A 22,145-nucleotide genomic window follows, 5' to 3' on the forward strand; every position below is an offset into this window, starting at 1 on the left:
GGCTTCCCTTGCCAGTCCTTCAGCATAGGGATTTGTTGGCACAATAGCGATGGGGACCAGTGGGAGAGAATTGCCTTAAGGGTAAATGGAAAGGATGTAGGAAAAACAATAAAATCACAGCACTTCAGTTGTTTTGGAAGTATCTGGACACCCCGAAATTCTTGATTCACATCCCAAATTTTCTTCTCTGCAGGCAGGTTTGTTTAAATTGCATGCAGAAATCATAATTTGCCCTTGCTTTTGTATATCAAAGCCAGTCATATAATCTCAGGCACAATTATTATGAATGCTACTGTGTTCAAAAAGCTGGTGTCAGTCATTGTCCATTTTATGCATATTAAACAGTTGATGTAAATACTAGTATCCTTATCCAGAAAAGGTGATCCATGTGCAGGAGCATGATTTTGCATCCATATCAAGAACTACAAATTGAATGAGCATCTTTATGCAGAAGTCATCTATTACTTTCAGTGGATATGTTTTTGGATGAGCAGTAGAATGCAAATTCCCATTTGTGTTTGGATATGGATGTGCATCCCAATACAGCACAGATAGACGACTTTCACATTTGGATGTTTGTCTGATTAATGTTTGCAGTTCCAGATATTCATATGGAAGCCTGCTTTTGTTCATGGATTGCCTTTTCCTGATCAGGGCGAAAGGGATGCATTCTTTCAGTTACCTTGCCTGCCCTGTTATACTACCTACAACATAATTTATTGCACTGTCAGACCTTCTCCTATCTGTTATGAAGTTGATGGATTATCACACACCTATATTAAAATTATGAAGCATAGAATATATTTCAACTCCTGGGCTCTAAGCTTCAGATGTGCTTGCTATTAACTTTCAAAAATGCACCCTTTATATAGCCTACTTTTCCACCCAGGCACATTTTCTGTTTTCATAATTTCTATAGTAGTGTAAGCATTATGAGTTTCAGAACCTTGGCAAAACCAGCACTGTGCCTAAAGGTGAGATAATCAGAGCATGCACATAGGGACATTATTTGAGCACCATATCATTGGACTGCACAGAACATCCCTAGCTTATTCCAAGGGCAACCATGAAATTTAATTTAGAATTTTACAGTCACATTTTGAATTGAAAATCTCAGTAATAACTTTCCCTTTGCTCAGCCTTTTAACTGTGAAATTCAGTTGGGGAGTTTCAGAGCAGCAGGTAATGCTGCATCACTCTGGAGGGATTTTGCCAATACTGTGCTAAAGTGCTTGCAAGTGTCATTTCCATATTTAACTAATTTCAGTTTTTAATTAGCTCCGTGTGAAAAATGAGAGTTCAAGCTGAGCTAAGCTGTCAGCACACACTCTTGTTTCCTTTCTAACCTCCCAGGATGATCAGTTACGGGGATAGGGAGGCGTGATACAACAAGCTTAATCTTTCAGGAGTCCTGTTCCTTGGCAGTGAGCAACCGTGTTGGGTCTATCTAGATCTATTGGGCAAAAATGAGTCTCAGTATATTTCAGAAGTACATTTTTTGGTTTATCTGAGAAATCTGACAGATACTTTGGCACACCCTACAATAGGAATATGTCTATGATATCACAAGTGAGTAATATTATTCACTTGTTAGCTTGCAACCATGCAATCATTGTCTTGGGTCCCTTGGGTTCCATTGTGATCTGACATGGTTTGGCAGCTCCAGATGGAAAAGGAAGAGGAAAAGCTGAACGGAAGAGGTGGTGCTGGAGCTGGGGACAGAAGAGCAGGACATCACCCCCCCTCCCCCAAGAACCAGGCACTGCCTTCATTGGTGGGGTGAGGTGCATGTGTCTGTGCACACAGCAAATCCGTAGGGCAAGAAAGTATTGTGAGTAAGTTTGCCCCACCTCATCTTAGAAAGCTTGGTAGGAGAGGGGTGTTAACTGTTGGGACATCTTCATAGCTTCCATTAAGTTATGAAAAAATTCACTTGCTTATGTACCTTGAAATCTTGATTTCTGGGCTTTGCTGTGGAGCGTGTACTGCTATTAGCTGGCATAAAGATTTCTTCCTTACTCTCAAAGAAGAGCTGCTGTTGTCGTGTTTTGGAAATAAGAACCTGACAGTGATTCTTTATTTTATGCGAAAATCTTCAACCAGATAGCCTTATCATGTACCTTCTTGCACCTTTGCAAACTCCAAAGAGAAGCAGTCTTAATCCTAGACCTGGGGTCTTCAAACTACAGCCTGCAGGCTGGATGCGGCCCACTAGGTTCGTAAATCCGGCCCACAAACCCTGCCACCCACTCAGTCAGTCCCCGCGTGCTGAGGTAAATTTGAAGTGGTGAGGCATTTCCTTGAAAAGAAGCCGCAGACGCCTCACCACGTGGGGATTGCCTGGGTGGGTGGCGACGCTTCCGCAGCTTCCGATTGGCTGCAGGAAGCTCCTTGGGAGCGCATCCTGGGAGTGCAGCGGCGGCAGCTCTACCAATAAAAGGCCGCGTAGGTGTTTACCTCATCGTGGCATGGAGCCTTTCATTAGTAGAGCCACCGCTGAGCCTGGGATCCCTCATCGAGCGTGGAAAGGCGTTGCCACCGCAGCCAGCTCTCAAACGTAGGCAGAGCTACTCAGGCAGCAGCAGCGACAGAGGAGGTGGTTGGAAAGCAGGGGGAGGGGAGGGGGGAGAGAGAAGCCCCCTTCTGCTGGGATCCTTGCCACCCAGAGCTGGGGTCGACCCCTGATCGCATCTCTTTTCAGTCTCCAGATATATACGGTAAGTGTGCGTGTGTGTGTACGGGTGTATGTATATACTTCATATGAATGAAAATATGGCATAAGCACTGACCATTTGCATTACTGCTGAGCGCTGGTTAGCAGTAACAAATATGGAACTGGATATTGACCATGTCATTAGCCAAAAGCAGGCCCATATTTCCCATTGAAATACTTAAAAGTTTATGTTGATTAAAATTGTTCTTCGTTTTAAATATTGTATTGTTTTTCCTGTTTTTTGTGCACTACAAATAAAATATGTGCAGTGTGCATAGGAATTCATTCATATTTTTTTCAAACTATAGTCCGGCCCCTGACAGTGTCGGAGGGTCAGTGAACCGGCCCCCTGTTTAAAAAGTTTGAGGACCCCTGTCCTAGACGATAGAGTGCTCTGGTTACATTTGTGCTATGTGGTCTTCCTTGCCTCCTTCAACTGTTAAGTGATTTTGCATTCTGTTCCATGATGCACAACAAGGATTGAGATGTTTTTGATTAAATCTATGTGCAAAAAGCCTTCATGCTGCATCCTCCTTAAAGTGTGTATGGAATGTTATTGTTTAAATGGGAACAAGTTTAGAAAACAATGTTCTGGAAAATATTAGGGGACCAGGATTTCTATTACTCAGATACCATTTTAATAAAATTGTTTTCTTCCCAAAAGAAGGAATTAATCAGAATTTTAAACTAATATTTTAATGGAAAATTGACAGTGGAAAATTAGTAATAAAACCCAGTGAAAAATTGAGAATAAGGTGTTCCTGATGCTAATACTTACAGAGATGAGTAACTTCTGCTATCCTCAATTTCTCTCTATCCATTTGTTCCAAGAAAGTAGCAGTGCAGCAATTTTCACTTATAAGTGACAGAATTAGTATGGACAGCTTCTTATGGTAGTCAGTAACTGATTTCCTTTGTTAAGACTATAAAATCAAATACATTTTTTTCATGAATTAAAACAGATGGGGAAAATTTTGGCTATGACAAATGTATCTAGGCATTTAAAGGGTAATGCTAATCTGCAAAGAAAGAAGATGAAATCTCAGTAGCTGGATTTTGAAGGTACTGAAATAGGAAGCAGTGATTCATTCTTAAAACTATGCAAGAATCTAGTTTGTAATTCTGTGCTTGAAAACGGGATGGGGGGAAATCAAACCTTCAGAGTTAATAGTGGGTATGCAGAGTCTAATTTTTGTATTTGATTCTCAGTCTAACATCTTCATTTCTGTTGAGGTGCTCAAGACCCAGTCTCAAAGACAAATACAGTGGTGCCCCACAAGACGAATGCCTCGCAAGACGGAAAACTCGCTAGACGAAAGAGTTTTCCGTTTTGGAGGTGCTTCGCAAAACGAATTTCCTATGGGCTTGCTTCGCAAGACGAAAATGTCTTGCGAGTTCCTGCGGGGTTTTTTTCCTCCCCCCCCCTTTTTCTAAGCAGCTAAGCCGCTTATCCGATAAGCCGCTAAACCGCTAATAGCGCTAATCCGCTAAGCCATCAATGGGCTTGCTTCGCAAGACGAAAAAAACCGCTAGACGAAGAGAATCGCGGAACGGATTCTTTTCGTCTTGCGAGGCACCACTGTACGGTAATAGAAGCTTGTGAATCAGCTTTGCTGCCCTCATACTTCTTCTTGCTACTACCAAAAGTCCCAATGATACGTATTTCGGTTCAGGTCCATGTATACAGCTTTCCCCACTACCTATGTGAGCAAGAGTAGTGAAAACTAACTGGTGTGCAGTTTTCCCATGCATGTATAAACTACTTCTAATTAAATATGTGATTGACAGTCCAACTCATGTTCCATGCGCAAACCATATCTATAGCCAGGGGCAGGCGACCTAAGGCCCATGGGCCACAAGCAGCCCATGGGGGTCGTTTAACTGGCCCACGAGCCACCCCCGAACTGAGCCACCCGCTTGGCGAGTCCCCGTGCACTGCGCTAAACCGGCGCAGCACAATGCAGGGACTCGCTTCTGCAGCACTGGAAATTGCGTCTGCGCAGAGGCTGGAAATCGCGTCTGCACAGACGCCGGAAATCATAGGTGCACGCGCAATCAGGCCCACGGAGAGATCTCTGCTAGAGTGAACCAGCCCAGGCGAGGTAAACCTTGCCGACCCCTGTCTATAGCAATATATCAGTATCACCTGTGAAGATATGTTGATGAGCATCAGAAAACAAAGGTATATCTGGATTGTCTGCAAGTTGTCTTTCAACCATTGAGCTGTGTATTTGTATAATTAGGCAAACCTTGTTCCATTCACCTTCATTTTGGATCACTTATAAATTTTCAAGCCAAGGTTAGTGATTGACATACATTTACAGATAAATACATAATGTGACAATCCTGAATCTTGGGCACATGCTATCGTCGTTTTTTTCTTTGTAAGATAATGCTTTCAAACAGATATGTGTCTATCACTAAATGTGTATTGGTGTATTTTAAGGAGACCTTTCATAAATCAGTTGTACCACCTATCAAATATTAAGCATGCACAGTTGCATAAGAACACCAGAAAGTGTTAGAATGGATTTATGCATCAAAATATTATGGGATCTGTAATATTAAATATTAATAATTTGAAGGACCTGGCAACTGGCTACAAGAAGGAGAGATTGCAAGGGTATCAAGATTAATGGAATCCAAAAAACAGAGTAGCTAACTGTTTTAGCTTAGTTCATCTGTTCTATAATATGTTGTTTGGCCAAATGTTTCTAAAGTGTTCCTAGACTCTTAGATTCTAGAGCTGTTTTAAACTGATTTAAACATTGTGTAATCTTGTGTTTGAATATGCTCTAAGAAACCACTATAATCTGTCTCTTTGAGAGAACTTGTTAAAGCTCTTGCACGGTTGTTTCTTAGGTCAGTGAAGCTATCCCATATTTTGAATTCTTTGACCCTACATTTTGTTGCACTCATAGCCTAGGTTTAAGGTGCCATTTAGCTCCCAGCTTTCATATCTCAGTTTCTAACACAGGGGCCACAGAAACCTTCTTGGATTTATGGTGGCATTGTGATATTACACCAAACTTTTGGTCAACTGTTTTTACAGAAACTGATCTAATATATAGCACAACTATTTTATTGTCTCCTTTATTAGCCTCGTGGGGGGATTTAGAATGATTCTTGTCAACATTTACAGTATGTCATAGCGAGATGTTAGGGTTTTTTTATAGTGGCTACTAACTTAGAGATAGCTAGATGTTTGTGTTCTGCAATAGGTTTGTTTCTTGATTTTTAGTGTGCTTGAGTCTGGGCAGCTGCTTTGGCAGTAAACCTGGCATGCCAATTCCAAGCAGCCGGGGTAAAATGAACCCATTACTGTATCTTTTTATGTCACTTGGTAATCATTTATTTCACATATGCAATGTGAGGACCTAGATTGTTTGCAATCTGTGGATAGATGTAAGGATTTTGTCTGTTTTTCATGTACTTTCTTATATGTCTGCATTGTTTTTGACTGCATTAGCTGTTCTTTGTGGAGAAACATATGTGCTTATTATTCATATTTTATTGTTACATTTTGAAAATGCAATAAAAATACTTTTCAAAAATTCATGATTTAGGTAACACTAGCCAGATTCCCTTGTAACCATTGTTTTCAAACCTACTTTCCACAATTGTTTCTAATGCTGATTTATGAAGAAACCAGTTGCATTGCTGCTATTGAGACTCTCAGTGTTGGTTCATGCCAGCATGGTAATGGAGGATGACATTCAGCCCAGAAAAGAGAGAGCTCCAGTGATGGCTCCTAATTTGCAAACCTTGGTTTGCAAGGAGTTAATGATATGCTTGCACCAAACTAATGCGTGCAATGAGCACACTGCCTTTTATTGGTAATTAAGAACTTTGACAGGTCATGCATGATCATTTTAGCTCTCGTTTATTTTAAACTTTCCACAACTGGGAACTTGGCTACTGCTCCTCTCTTAAAATAACACAATAGCCACCATATTTTGAACGGAGAATTGTATTAAAGTAGGCTGGCACATGGCAGACAGTTTTCATTCCTTGCCCAGAGGCACTCTCAGATAATTACACAACAGCAGGGTCCCTGTTTTACCACATACTTAAGCCTAATGTTTAATCCTGTCTTGAATATGCTACAATGGTTCCAAATTCAACTTGGCCACAAATGCACATCTAGTAAAGGTGTACTACCTTAGATGTTACTACAATGTTTCCCTAAAAAGTGCCTCTTTTACAATTCTGCACTTTTCCTGCTTCCTACCCAATTTCATTCCTGCTGGGAACAGTCAGAGAAAACTGTCAAGTAAAAGTATAGCTGTGTCTTCTGCTTTTTAGATGCATTTTAAACGTGCCCTATCTACAGATACAATTTTGTCTAGCTAAAGGAAGGCAAGGGCCTAGAATCACTATTTTCTAAGATGGCTGGTATGGGGAGGGGGCTAGGCTCCTGGGCACAGACTTTTGCTTCATGGTGCAGAGAAAGCGGATGGGGAGACATCTCTCTCTCTCTCGCTCTTCCTCCCCCCCCCCAATAATTCTAAAACCTGGGGGCATCCAGTGAAGCTGAATAGAGAGAGATTTAGGATAGTCCAAAGGAAGTACTTCACATAACCAGGACCAGCCCAGTATATTTTGGTGCCTTAACAGGAGCAGTAAATGCCAGCTCCCTCAAGTCTAGGCACATGGTACTCAAAGCTAGCCAAGTTATTTTTGCACCTGGGGAAGGAAACCCCGGAAGCACCTCTTCTCCCTTCACAACAGTAAAATTGTAAAAATAATAAGTAAAATAATATACCAAACTTTGATGATACCGAAAACCAGCTGCCTCACTTTGCCCAATGTTATGACTGACCCAGTAGAAAGCACATAGTTAATGTAGAAAATTTGCTTTCTCAAGATGTAGTAAAAGGGGGTGGTTTATTTGTTATTTGTACGTGTAGCCCACTCTTCATCACACTGTGATCTATACACCTCATGATCTTTGGGTGAAGGGAGGGATAGAAATTTAATAAAAAAATACAAACTGTCCCAGGGTTGGTTACATAAATAACATAATTAAACACAACAATGCAGGACACAAATTAGGCAAATTCATGGTAGGGGAGAAATTTGATTCAGTTCACATTTAAAACCAAATTTATCAACTTTGCACTTTCTGACACACATGGGAAATGAAACACAGCCCTCCTTAAAAATCCACACACCTGATTTTTGTGATGCACTTTTCCAGCCAACCAGTGTTTACCAAAAAAGCATATATTAGGTAAACATGTGCATACAATGACTACATTAGTGAAAAATATATTTAAAATGAATTATATTAGGAGAAATTGCTAACAAAAATGTATACATTAGTCAAAACTGCATGCAAATTGTGTTTATTGGGAGAAATTCACATTAAAGAAATATTGCCAATTGCTGCAGAGTTGTGGAGAGAACTTAAATTGGCAGATCCTTCCATCCCTAATGGTAGTTGCTTATAAATGGCTTCTTTGCATGATGGATATATATTATCTCCAGTATCAGAGGCAGTGTGCCTCTGAATGCCAGTTGTGGGGAAACATGGGCTTGAGAGTGCTTTTGCATTCATATCCTGCTTGTGGGCTTTGCATAGGCACCTTGTTGTTCGTTGTTAGAACAGAAATTTGGACTAGATAAATCTTTGGTCTGAATCAGCAGGGCTCTTACATTCTTACTGCTGTATTTATCACACACAACAAAGTTGTTTTGCACACATGTAAACAAGGTCCTAAGTCTACCTGCAATATTATTTTTTAGACCAAATCCATTCATGCTTGCTTGATCAGTGGTAATTACAGGCACTTTTGTTTGGTTCCCCAAAATTTTGTGTTTTGCATATTTTAATGGATCTGTCAATAATAAGTTGTTACTTGTTTTGGCTTACTGTGATGCAGTGAGATACAAATAAAAATGTGTGTTAGAATCTTAGAATTACTGGCATTATGTTGTATATTGAAGATAGCACATGTGGAATTGATGCATAGTAAAAAGGGGCTGATGGGAAATGGATTGTAGACTGTATTTGACATGTGTGTCCTTTTCCATGTAAAATACAATGTATTATTCTTGTTCTTTATTTTCATTCAGGTCCTCTAGCCAAAGAGGACACAGGGCAAAGAGACTGCATTTTGAATCTTAAGGTTGCCACAAAAGCAGGCTCATTATATTTGGTTTCAGGAATTGATGAATCTTGTGCCAATTTTCTGCTCTCTGTACAATCTAAGGTCTGTCATGAGAATAGATGAATGGTGTTGCTGCAATATGTTCTCTTGCACAGCCTTTGTCCTAAGATTTCAAATTCTGAATGCAGCATGCAGTGCTGTTATCATTCTTGTGACAAAAATTGCATTCGCAAAGTGGCACAAAATCAAAACATTTCTTTTAGGAGGACTGAAGGAAAGAAATACAAAAAGAGAATAAAACAGAAGTTTGTTCTCATTGCTGTCAGAATAGAAGATAGAAAACTAATGATAATACAGGTTGTTACTATTGTTCCAGTTCTTTTTAAACATGCTTTCTGGTGGTGCTTCAGGGAATTTAAAGCCAGATCTTGTGATTTTTATTTTATTTTATAAAAAAACTGTAATGTAATTCCAAGTGTGTGTAAGCTTTTCAAGTATTTTGGAAGCAGAAAGACTAAAATTGGACACGGAGGGGTAAATTTTCAAAGCATTGCATGGGCGATAGGCGCACAAATCCCATTACAGCTAATGGGATTTGTGGGCGTATCTGTCGTGCATTGCTTTGAAAATTCATTCCATTCCATTCACGCAATGCAGGCCTGGAGAAGAAATATCACTGACTCAGTTTTGAAAGATTTTGTGTTTATTTCACCCAAATCCTCTTCTACATATAAGTACGCTGAAAAGCATTAGATGACTCCCATTCCCTTTTTGGAAACGGGGATCCAAAATGAAGCAAGGCATACATTTTAAAGGAACCTGGACTCTTCCTTACTGCCCACCCCCACCCCCGGCTGTTGGCTGCTATCATTCATCCTTCATCAATATCCATGCTGACAGCCATTAGTTCCCCTGTTTTCCCCACCTACTGACAGAAGTAGCTGTGGATGGCTAACAGATAAATGAAAAGGATTCCTCATTCCCTTGCCTTCTTCCACCTGTATATCAAGCAGCAAGTAAGAGGCTTTATTCTAGAACTGCAAGTAATAGTAAACATCAACATGTACAGCAGAACATGAACTCAGTGTGTGATTTAATGCACACACTAAAATGCACATACTATGATTATTACATAGAAGTAGATGCCATTGAGCTAAAAATGACTTACTCACAAGCAAGAGTGTATAGGTTTGCAGCCATAATCTTGGAAAATATAATTTGAGAACAATCATGCTTTGCCGCTTGCAGCATACAGCAACACACATTTGCAATGCTACGTTTTTATCATTGATATATACCGATTTAGCAGCTTCCTGGCATTAGATTGCTTAATCTAGAGTCTCTGTGTAGTGACACCTAGCTAATTTTGCCACTTACATGAAATTATACCCTCTAAAGACATGTAAAGACTATCATTTGTGACACCTAAGCTTACCATTATGTGCCTCTTCCATTCCATAACTAAAACTGGTCCTCAGCCATTTGTTAACCATGTTTAGAATTTTTTTAAAAAAATAATATTTGGGTACAAGGTTTTAGCTTTGGAATTGGGCCATCAAGCAGCCTTTTTATAACTCATTCTGAAGCCTGCAAAAACAGCCAATGGCACATGCAGAATGGCTTTCTGTGGGAAATGCCTTGGGTAATTTGATCCTGTAGATCTGCTGGGATTTAAAAACAATACTTGAGGCATCTGTGCTGGGGAATGATTGGTAATTGGGTTCACATTGCAATGCACCTTATGCCACAACATAAGTTAAAGCACCACAAGGCTGTTAAGAAGCCAAGAGGTCCAGGTTGAATGTACTGAAAGAACATGTCGATGCTTAAAGATACCTGGGCTTTCAAGGCAGCCTAGAGAACAGATGTGACTTACATTTACAGGCCAGTTACAAGACAGATCTCACTGGTTAAACCAGAGGTGGTGAAACTTTTTGGCCTGATGGGCCAGATCTTTATCTTCCTCATTCCACAGGTGAACTTTGATAGGTCAGCAGGGACACTCGCCTGTCAATAATTTGACATCATGTTTGTGGGCAGGATTCAACCAACAAGCCCTGCCAGTGGAAGCCTGTGCAAGAACTTCTGCTACTGCAAGGCAACTTCCCCCTTCTCCTCCCCTTACATGACCCCTTCACCTCCCCAGTTGTTGAGGGGTCAGAAGAACCTAGAACTGTGTGCAAAGGGAGAAGAGGGCAGATTGTTCCATTAGGCAAGCAGGGATGCTTGCACTGGGGGAGCAATCTTTTTAGTGCTACATTGAATCCCTCCCTATGTCAGGTTACTTATGAGTAGGAGATCCCAACTACCTGTGACCATTGACCCACAGGAGCCCACCAGCCCATTCCTCTCAGAGAACATGCTGGCAAAAAAGCACCCAGCAAAATTAAACTCTCTGCTTGACAGCTGATGTGTAGAAAGGGTTTGATCCTGCTTTCTGCAGGGTCTCCTTTACCAGCATATAACCCACAGGGAATGTGTTTGCAAAGCACTGCCACACTGGATTGAACCTTTACCCATCAGCTGACATCACCTGTTAACATGCCAGTTCTCCGAGTGAAGAGCAAAAATGTGTAGAAAGTGACCCCATTGTTTAGGTTTTGGTTTTAATTTCCCAGTCCCAATGTTTAATAAAAATTCATTTGCACACCTTTGACAGCAACATACCTTTCTTGCTTTCTTTATATTTACTTGTAGTACTAATCTTCTGGGGTTTGATTCACAGTTATAAAGTCTGAACCAATGATGTTGTATAAAACAAATTTTATTATAAGTCAAGAGCCTAGCATCTATTGAAGACCTGGCCTTGCAAACTTAACTGTCTTTCATTTAAGATGAGCAGTGGGTATTTTCTTCTCCTGCTATATATTGACAATGCTGATCCTTAAAAAATCTTCACCCCTTGATAACCCTCTCTCTAAACACAGTGTGTATCTGGCTACTGTGTTTACACAAGCAGATGACGATGTCACTCCACATATTTCATCTAAGACGTATTGATTGGTTCTTTATCCTTTACCAGACACTTCTGTGTGAGAACAGTTTAGCAATGCCCCACAAAGCTGCTGTGACCTCAGTACGTGAAGGATATGATCTCTTGTTTCCCTATGTGATTGCTCAAAGTCTCACCAACTATGTTGCTTGTTAGCAAAATCAGAGTTGCATCTAGCTATGCTCATTCTGCTTTGTATTCCCCCCCAAGGGAAAAACACCACATGGATGTGGATGTTTGTGTGGGGTGCTTATTAAAGCTGTCTGTGGACTAATGCCGGCTCCCTCAGCCTGAAGCAAGATGAGCGCCTCACCCCATAGTTGCCTTTGACTGGACTTCATCGTCCTTTACCTTTTACCTTAATATATGTACCCCTTCACACATTTCTGTGGAAGTCAGCCCAGGAGGATTTTGTCACTTTAGACTCATACATTTTTAATGGCTGATTGCACTAAGCAGCCTCAAACATAATGTTGTCAGGCCTGGGCCTGCTTCACCACGTAGCTGCTCTGTTGGCCCTTTATCCTGACCCTCAAGACCCAGCTATTCCATTTCCAGGCCTCTCTTGAGTAGGTCCTGTCAATGGTGATGAATTGTACATTCCTTCTGAACTGTAGCCATAACTACCATTGGAGACTAGGCCTACCAAATTCATTTCACTTGTGACCCCTGCTACATTTGAACCAGACTCTCCTGAGAGAAACTGTTTTTAAAAATTAACCCACTGTGTCCTCTTTCCAGTCCTTCAACGGCTGACTGGCCATTTGTAAGGTAGAGAACGGAACTCGGCAAAACCATTTAGTGCTCAACACAGACTAGGAACGAAGTATATTTGTGAAGAATAATACCTCCAAACTCATTAACTGGTCTTGCACATTAATAATTCAAAGCACATTTAATTATTGCACTGGTTGTAATGAGGCAAGTTTTTCAGATAGATCTGAGCAATTGGAAATGGGGGACAAAGCTACATAATTTGCTGCACAGGGGTAATACTGAGTTCTGTAAATCCTGAAGGAAGGAAGGTTGGTTAGTTGACAGATAGTCCTTAAGGAAGCTGGGTCACAAGTTGGGGTTCATGAATATATTCATCCTTTTAAACTGCCTGGTGACATGAGACAGCCATCACTTGCTGCTTCTATTGTCTGCCTGCTTCCCTCACCTGCAGTAAGGCACATCAGGAGTCCTGCTGAAAAGGGCAGGTGAGTGGACTGGAAAAGGAATGGACAGGATATACCATGGCTGCCTTGCTCCCTTCTGCACTGGGAACTTGAAAGATGCAAGGCTGTTCTCTGGCAACCCTTCATGTTGATGACATAAGGAGCAGGAGCATCTGTAATCTGTGACCTGTGACCTGTTCCTTTATAAACGAAACCTGGCATTAGAATCTCAGGAAGGATTCCACAAGGATAGCTCAAAAGGCAGGCAGATGTAGTACAGTCAAGCCAGCAGTCATATTCCATATATGAATCTTTGGACTATTAAAATATCACTGTCCTATCACTTACTTTAAACCAGCTATTCTTAAGGCAGTGCTCCTAGGTCTTTAAAAGCTGGGATCTTCTGGAGGGTCCTGTTCCCCTTGTACTTCTGAGGAGGTATGGGCATGTTGGCATATGCAAATTTTATGCAAATATGTACCATGGATCTTTCCCCTGAATATTATTAGTATCTAAGTACTTAGCAATACCCCTGCTGCTTGTGTCTTTCAAACTATGTGTTGTAATTGGACTTCAATATATTGCACTTGAAAGAGACAGTTTTGCTCCTCAGAGAATTTAAGGTAATATGGTTGATGTTTATTTCCTTATGGTGGGCACACACACCTGAGGGCCATTTCACAGAGAGTAGGCAGGGAGCTGCAGACAAATTGCAGTGTTGGGGAACATATTCAGAGCCAAACTAGACATCAATTTGTGTAGCAAGCAGCAATGTCTAAGCATGGTCGTAACCAGGATCATTTGGGGGGGGGGCAAAACTGAGCTACCCATGATGTGATTGGTCAGATAGTTAAGTATTTTTACTTATTTACTTGATTTGTCCCCCCTCCCCTCCCCTTGCCACGCCCATGTCTGTGAGGTTTTTTAAAAAACATATAGGTGGGTTCTTTTGGTACTGCAGCATACAGGAGGAAACGTTTATTTATTCACTTTCAAGCTGGGATCCAGACAGAAAGATTCCCCCCTGCAAATTAAGTTTTTTTGGGGGGGAAGCTCCCTTGGGTGCTAACCTTTGTAGGCATGGTGGGAGAGTATTTCTGGACTGCAGTGGAAGAGAAAAAGGATACCCCCATGTGCTGCAGTCTTGATGACAATCCCACACACCCTTGCACTTACAATTGAATAAAGACAAAAGCACATCTGTAGCAGCATGATAAGCATTTAGCATAACATGTAGCATGGTCCTCATACTATACAATTTTATGTGTAAACATCTTTAAGCACCTATAAAATGTAACATGTGAAATGGCTCTTTGTTCATAGGTGCTTTTGAGAAGTCTGTTTCTCCAGAGACAACACAGACACAAAAGAATGGAGTGTATAACCTGTAAAACAATGCTTCTCTCATACTACTTTCAACCTCTAACTATGGTTAGGCTTAACTATTCTTTTTCCACCCCCTTTTTTTTACAGTTCCTAGGTGTCTTCCAGAAAGGTAAAGACAATGACACGAAAGCAAATATTTTCTGATTAATCAACGGCTAATAGCGACTGTTCATTAAACAGTTGCTTTCCCCAGTGAGTTTTAAATGTCCTCTACACAATGAGATCCAAAAATGAACTCTACACATGTTAAAACACTGAAGAAAGGCTTTGCATTTATTGTGAAATGTATTACGCACATTTCAGTTCTAAATAGAGGCAGCTGTCAGACTTTCAACTGTATTCTTGGCATGTTTACTCAGCAGTAAGTCCTCCTTATTCGGTGGAACTGACTTTTATCTGATTGTGCACACTATTGCAGTCTTTGCACAACAAAATAATATGATTTTATTTTGAGGAATGTTTTGTCTTTATACTTTTTTATAGTGGCATGTTAATGAATCACTTTTTGTCTCTTATCCAGTTATTTTTATTATATGTAGTATTATCTATATATTTTTCATTGTACTACACTGAAGCAGTTCAACAAATATAAAATACATTGCTCCCATGCATTACACCCCCTGCCCCGAAAAAAGCTTTTTTTCCTCCTGAAACAGCTTTATTTTAAAATGGTTTTCTCTTCCCTCATGACTTTTGTAATGTATACATTGTATGTTTATTTTTCCCGGCTTTCTGTGTCTTACAGCAATGCATATGCTTGGGCTAAACTGGCAGCTACAACCAGCAGATGGACACACCTTTAACAATGGGATACGGACTGGATTGCCAGGCTCTGATGATGTAGCAACAATGCCATCTGGAGGTAAAGGTGAGGATTCAGCTGCATCTTTTGCTATTTGTAGAACAGCCAGTCTTTCACATACCACAACCTGTAGTTAAGGCTTTAAAATAAATGTATTTCATTTGAGTATATTAAAAACATTATTCATGGTCCACTTCCAGGAGTACTGTTACTTGCAGCGTTTGACTGCAGCAGTTCTTCTCCATGAATTCCACTTGTACTGCCATATCTGGCAAAATTGCAACAGTTTTAAAAGGGACCTTATCCTGCAGTGTCAGCTTTAATACATATCCCTAGCAGTTCTGAGCAACAATAATATGGACTGTTGAACTTCACATCCCATACTGTGGATAGCTTAGAAATTTTAAAGAGATGCATAACCAGAGTGAGGGGAAACAACATGGGGATTGCTTCTGAAGAAATAGATTATTGCTTCCATGCTTGCTTCATTGGGAAACTAAGAAAAAACAGGGGTTATATGGAGAAATGGTTGGATGGTCATTTTCCTTTAGAAATTTGTATATTTGAAGGAAAGCACAAACCATTTTTGTTTATAAAACATATGCTGAGGACTTTCAGGTCACCATATAAACTCTAGATTTTTGATCAATTATGCTGAGGGTGGTTAACATCATGAATAGAGTTGCCAACTCCTTCCCCCCCAGCCTTCTTTTCCCTTTGCTGTGGCTTGATATGCAGATATTAGCAAGCACTAAAATTTACCTCAGTGCCATAGAAGTTTTTACTTGCTGATTTCTGAAAAGTGAACTGCTGTTAACGACACAAGCCCAAGCTAGGTAGGACATACTTCTTATGGCCAGTTGGTAATCCTAATCCTGACTAGACCTCAAACACATAGACCTCACAATGAAGGGAATTGTTTCCGATTTACTCCCCTGTGGGCTTGCTACTGCTCTTTCCGTCAAGGCCCTTGTGTGGCACGACAGGCAGAAGCTCAGCAAGCAGACCCTTTTCTGTCACAGAGATGAAGTCGTAAGAGTCCTCACCTGTTGAATTTTTCTGCCTGTAATACAAATGCTGATGACACAGGAGTCTTGCCGGGGGTGGGGGGAGATTACTACATTTATCATGTACTGGCAGTCTCCAGGACTAGAGCAGAAAAGAAAGAAATGGATGATGTAGGAGCAGCTAGAAAAGAGCAAAAAATTTACAACCAAATGTACAGCAAAAAGAGTCGTGTGGCACCTTAAAAAAAGTAACAAATTTTATTATGTCATCAGCTTTTGTTATCATTCTAGAGGCCCTCTCATCAGATATAAAGAAATTAATGATCTTTTTGAGTGGCATCCCAAATGAAACCTTTGAATATTATATTTGAACCCATATGTTCTTCTCTGCAATAATAAAACAAACTTCAAAAAGGCATGACATGGTAGCAGAAGAAGTCTGAAAGGTTTGCTGCCTTTTCCTTTTCATTCACTTAATTTAAGGCTAATATTGCCAGGCCAGCAGTTTTTAAGAAGCCCTCTGTCAAGCTTTTCACACACCAGCTGTTTCAGGTCCTGCCTCCTCGGTTGTGCAGAATGACCTTTCATAATTGACAGAGCCCAGGATGAAGCCAGCAACTACTTTAAAAAGATGATAGCCTTCCAAACTGAGAGAGACACATGTTAGCCCTTGAAATATGAGCAGTAAGATAACTCTGTCTTATGCTACCTTTTTGCAGTGTGGAAGTAAATGTGAACCTCTTAGGTTGAAAACCTCACTGAAAAGAGTGGGACTTGCATCTGAGTAAACATGCATAGGGCTGGCTATATAAGAAGCATTGTCTCCCTGTATTCAGGGGTGAGTGCACGTTTTGCTGTTGAAAACTGGCCAGATGTTCTTCTTGTACTAATAAACTTGGTATTTTATCAAAGCATGATCAGAAGCTGAAAGTAATGTAGTATGTTGAGTGGGCATTTGTCATTACATTTGTCATTTGTCTGCTTTGGCCAGAAAAACTGTGGTGAAACAGAAGAAACAGAGGGAAGGATAAACATTACAGCAGTACACAATATTTGTCTGCTGCTAATTAATCAGGGTATGCTACGGGGTCACAGCCTGACCTACTGTGGGTTTTACCTGGAACACTATCACTATTCAAATGTGTGGTTAAAAATTAAGAAGTGGTTTCCAAAATGCATGTTTCAGCTAAATGTATGTCCCAGGTCTAAAATGGTTGAAAACCACTAATCTACAAATATCTAAAGAGAATAAGCACCAGATAGAGAGGGGGGATTTTTCACACAGTGCAGGTAGGCATAGTTGTTCCATCCATCTCCTAAATAATTCAAATGATAGAATAGTGGGTAAACAATCAAATGGATTATTTCTAGTTCTAATTTTTCTATGCTATGATGTCCTGACTTCTAAATATACTCAGGTTATTAGACACAGTAACCTAGGAAGTGTGACCTGCTATGTACAGCTTGGTATTGCAAATGGTAGAATGTATTATAAAATTCAGCTTACCAATTATTTTGAACATGTGATCATTCTAACATGCAAGCACGTGTGGAGTAAGAAATTAACGCATTGCACCGTATTGCTCCTCCTCATCTTCTCTGATATTTGAAATGGAAGCCCTCAAAATGTCAAATTCCATATATCCAGCACCCTTGTCTATCCCACAAAGCATTGTTGCATTTAGTAATTTACTTAGGCTGTGTTTTAATCAAGGTATGCAATGTGTTGTGGGACGCTTAACCTTATTAAGTACTGTACCAAGTAAATTATACCTTAGGGCACATTAAGATGCAAACAAGCAAAAGGCTGTAATGTGAATTCATGCAGCATTGAACATTGGTAAAGGTTTTGATTTCTCATAAACTTCAGTGTACTACTTTCAAAGCACTGTAATTGATGTGAAATCCATTATTATTACTCATGTGAAATACAATTAATGTGAATTATTTAGTATTACATCACTTGTTTGTGAATTGTTCTTGTTTATATTTTTATTGAATTTATATCCCACCCTTCCTCCTGAAGGAGTCAAGGAGGCCAAAGGCTTTGATAATCCTTCATCCTTAACATTTGTACTCTGAGATACTGTACATCACACTTGTCACCTTTCTGATGATGTTGAAGTGAACCCATGATATAGTGATTTGTCAAACCTTTAGTCACTACATGGGTGACTAACTACATGGGGTACCAGACAAGAATTTCTGGTTGTGCCCCTCCCATGCAGTGTCAAGATGCACTGTGCTTACCCCAGAGGTTTCTGTCAAAAATAAGAACAGTGGGATGGGCCTGAAACTGTTCCATCAGACGCGCAGCACAATAAAAGGAGCTGCCCCACAGGGTAGGCAGTGTCAGGAGCACATTTCCACCCCATTTCCTGCCAGTTTGTCTATGGAAAAGAATGAGGGTTTCCTGAAGTGGAGGTTGGAAGAAGATACTCTCCCTGCTCAGCTGATTGTGGATGGTCAACAGAAGGAAAATCTAGAGAAGGAAGTATATCATTTTAGGATGATGTCTTGTCTGCCTGGCTAAACATTGTGTGAACCTTAACTCAACACATCTTCTCTGAATGACATGTGGGCATAAATAAGACCAAGGCAGCTGAACTCACCTATGGCACCACCAAGAACAGCTCTGACTCTGTCCAGTGTATTTTGACAATCTTTAAGAAGCTGTGGCATATCGAGCAAACATTTATTCATCAATGGGGTGTTTGCTCAACATGCCACAGTTTCTTAAAGATTGTCAAAATACACTGGACAGAGCCAGAGCTGTTCTTGGTGGTGCAGATGAGTGCCTTCCTATGGACAACAGTTAGTCGATGGCTTCAGGGCTTGGGGGGAGGGGGATTTTGACCACAGGTGGATTGGCTGGGTCCTGTGGGTTTTTTCCTTCCTGAAAGCAATCTTCACAACTTTGGAGTGGATCCTTAGTAGGGAGGAGCATGGGAGGGGCACCTCACCCCAACCCAGCATGGAATCCCCTTAAGGGACCTTGGAGGGTGGTGCTTTCCAGAAGCTCAGCTTCAGGGCTGGTGGGCCACAGCACCCCCTACTAGTGACTGGATGAGGTCCACTGGAAGCTGTTCACACTGTGGCAGACCTCAACAGTGGTTGAATGACAGCTTGTCAATCAGCTGGTGGGCTCGTTGATCACATGGATACATGCTCAGTAGAGTTGTGGCCCAATTTAATCCAGCACCACCACAGCTTCACTGTGTCTGGGTCTTAAATCTTCCAAACTTCCTTGATATTGGTTAATATGAGCTTAGTTCTGAGAAACAAAATGTGCTATCCTGGGCACATTCAATAATGTTATGAGTCAATTTGTCTGTCTGAGTTGCAGCTTATGCTGCTATTGTCCATGCTGTGTCATTTTCAGAATATCCTTTTGAAGGGAGGATAAAAATGGATACCTTTGGCCTCAGATTTTTCCCCCCCACTCGGGCATGCTTGAGGAGTACTGAGCTCCACTCTGCAGTGCACATGACAAAACAATAATTTGAACTGGGTAAATAACACCCATCTAAAAATAAATAATGGAGAAAGGAGATCAATCTTATATTTACAGGTGGCTAAATACATATTTGATTTACAGATCAAAATGACTTCCCTGGGTAAAAAGAAGAAATAAGCATTTAAAACTTCCTTTCATATAGACTTCTGATAAAAGAGAAAAAACTGCAAAGTATTTTTAGCAGCTATGAGACCTGAGATAAGCAAACTCCAAGACACCAGCTTGCAGCATTTTTAAATTCTGCCACTGTTATTCTATTCTAGAGTATTACAGTTTAGCTAAAGGCTCACTTCTTCTTCTTTTTTAGATTTTCTCCATGGTTTCTTCTAGCTTATGCTACATCAGAATGTTACTGATGGTTTGCATTAGCCCCCTGAAATATGCACATGTAAATGAACAGATTGACAAACAGTGGGTGAAAATGGAGGATGCAAGCATTCCTGTAGACCAGAGTTTTTCAACATTTTTGTGTCCACGTCTTCCTCGACTAACTGCATTCTTTCTGCGGCACCCCTGTGGGGCTCAGGAGCCCAGTTATGTCACCCCTTGCCTGCCAAGCTGGCAGCTTCTCACCCTTTTCGAACACCCTTGTGGAGTGTTTCCTCAACCTCCTCTCCTCTCTCCTTGGGAGTCCTCTGAGCTGCCCCCCCCCAAAGAGAAGTGACTCCTCACACTGTCCAGCGGGGCCCTGGATCCTGTCTGTCCATTCCCAACAGCAAAGGCTGGTGGACTGGCTGGCGTAGGGTCCCTCGCCCACTTGCTTACTAATTCCAATGCTGCCTCAGCTCCTGGCAACCAGCTCTCCCTGGCCAACCACAGAGGCACCTGAGGAACTTGTAGCCAGTACTGCTGCAAGATTTTGGAAGGCAGAGACACAAGAAGGCATCAGAGGAAGGGAGGGAAGGAAAGAGAAACAGAGGCCAGTGTTGCCCGCGGCACCCCTGACCATCATTCAAGGCACTCCAGGGTGCCATGGCACACTGGTTGAAAACCACTGCTGTAGATCATGAAAACAAAATGGATCAATGCTGGAAATAAATACTTTTGTTTAAGCTATCTAGGACCGCTGGAGTGTCTTTAGTGCAAAATTTGTTACTCTGTATGTGCATATATATATATACTCACACGTGCATAAGATTTGCAGTGCTTTAGTTTTAGAAACAAAGTAGATCAGACTGGATATGAGTTTATTTAATGGCAACATTGCAGCCTGGTTGTATTTATGTGTTATACACCATTCCAATCTCCAAGTGGTGTGAAATTCAAGGGGTTCCAGGCGCCTTTATGATATATGGTAGATTTACACATATATACGATGGAGGGGTTCACAGCATTAACACCCTATTCCAGGAATTTGAATCCTTGCTTAGATTTTAACATTTACTGGATCCATGAATTAATAGGGTCTCGGTATGTAGCCTAGCCCCACCGTAAAAAACCTCATATGTTTCGTTTACTGTTTCATGCCTAGGTCTGAGCTGTTAGTACTCTTTCTGCCTATCTAATCACACACTACTGAACTCTCTCTCTCTCTCTCTCTCTCTCTCTCTCTCACACACACACACACACACGTCATGGGAGCAGCCTTCCCCCCATGTATGTTTATTTTAGTATTTTGACCATCTGAAATGTGTTCTTTTCTTCTACATTTCAAAAAACTGTTAGTGTTCATTTAGAGCAAGTAAGTTGACATTGCAGCTTTGGTGAGAGATAGGCACTTTTTTAGTTCTAGGAAGTAAAGCAGTAGTTACTACAGGAGAATGTAGACTCAGCAGAACTATAAGCAAGTGCTATTAGCAGAATTTATTGACAGCTCAAAACTGTATCATGTATGGCATGAACTGTGTTAATAGACAATGAAATACAAGTCTTCTGAGCCCTTCTAAGAGTTCAAATGATCCCTGGGCTAGTTGCACTGCCTATAGAATTAATGGGAATGAAGTGTGATGTCTTACAAAATACTCAGTATTCAGTTTTATTTGCTACAGATAAAAATATGTGGGGCAGAATAATTTCTAAAGCAGATTTATGCAGGCGTACTTTGTAACTTTTGTTAAATTTTACAGGTACTCTTGTGGGGGCTTCATTTCTATAACCTACCTTGCAGCATCTTTTTATCATTTCAGATTTAGATGAACTAAGTCAGGGGTCAGCAACCTAAGACCTATGGGCCGGAAGCGGCCGTCGGAGGTCATTTGACAGGCCCAAGAGCCACCCCCGAACTGAGTTGCCCGCTCGCACGCTGTGCTAAACTGGCACAGCACGACGCAGGGACTTGCTTCCACGGTGCCTAAAATCGCCCCTGCGCATGCGCAGATGTTGGAAATCGCAAGCGTGCACACTCACACAAGTGCACAATCCAGCCCATGGAGGGATCCCCACAGGGCCAATCCGGCCCAGGCAAGATAAACCTTGCTAACCCCTGAACTAAGTCTAAAACTGTTCAAAACTTATT

The 22,145-nt window shown here is 41.0% G+C and overlaps 1 protein-coding gene across 19 annotated transcripts in view; it reads left to right on the forward strand.

Moving 5' to 3' along the window:
• TENM2 (teneurin transmembrane protein 2) overlaps positions 1-22,145 on the forward strand; it is a 716,795-nt gene that overhangs the window by 559,219 nt on the left and 135,431 nt on the right. For all 19 annotated transcript variants that reach the window (XM_079964734.1, XM_079964747.1, XM_079964745.1 and 16 more), the window contains one exon: positions 15,110-15,232. In XM_079964734.1, the coding sequence (XP_079820860.1) occupies positions 15,110-15,232 (123 nt within the window). The remainder of the gene's footprint in view (positions 1-15,109; positions 15,233-22,145) is intronic.

The sequence above is a fragment of the Podarcis cretensis genome, assembly GCF_951804945.1.
Source record: "Podarcis cretensis genome assembly, chromosome: 2".
Lineage (NCBI taxonomy): Eukaryota > Metazoa > Chordata > Lepidosauria > Squamata > Lacertidae > Podarcis > Podarcis cretensis.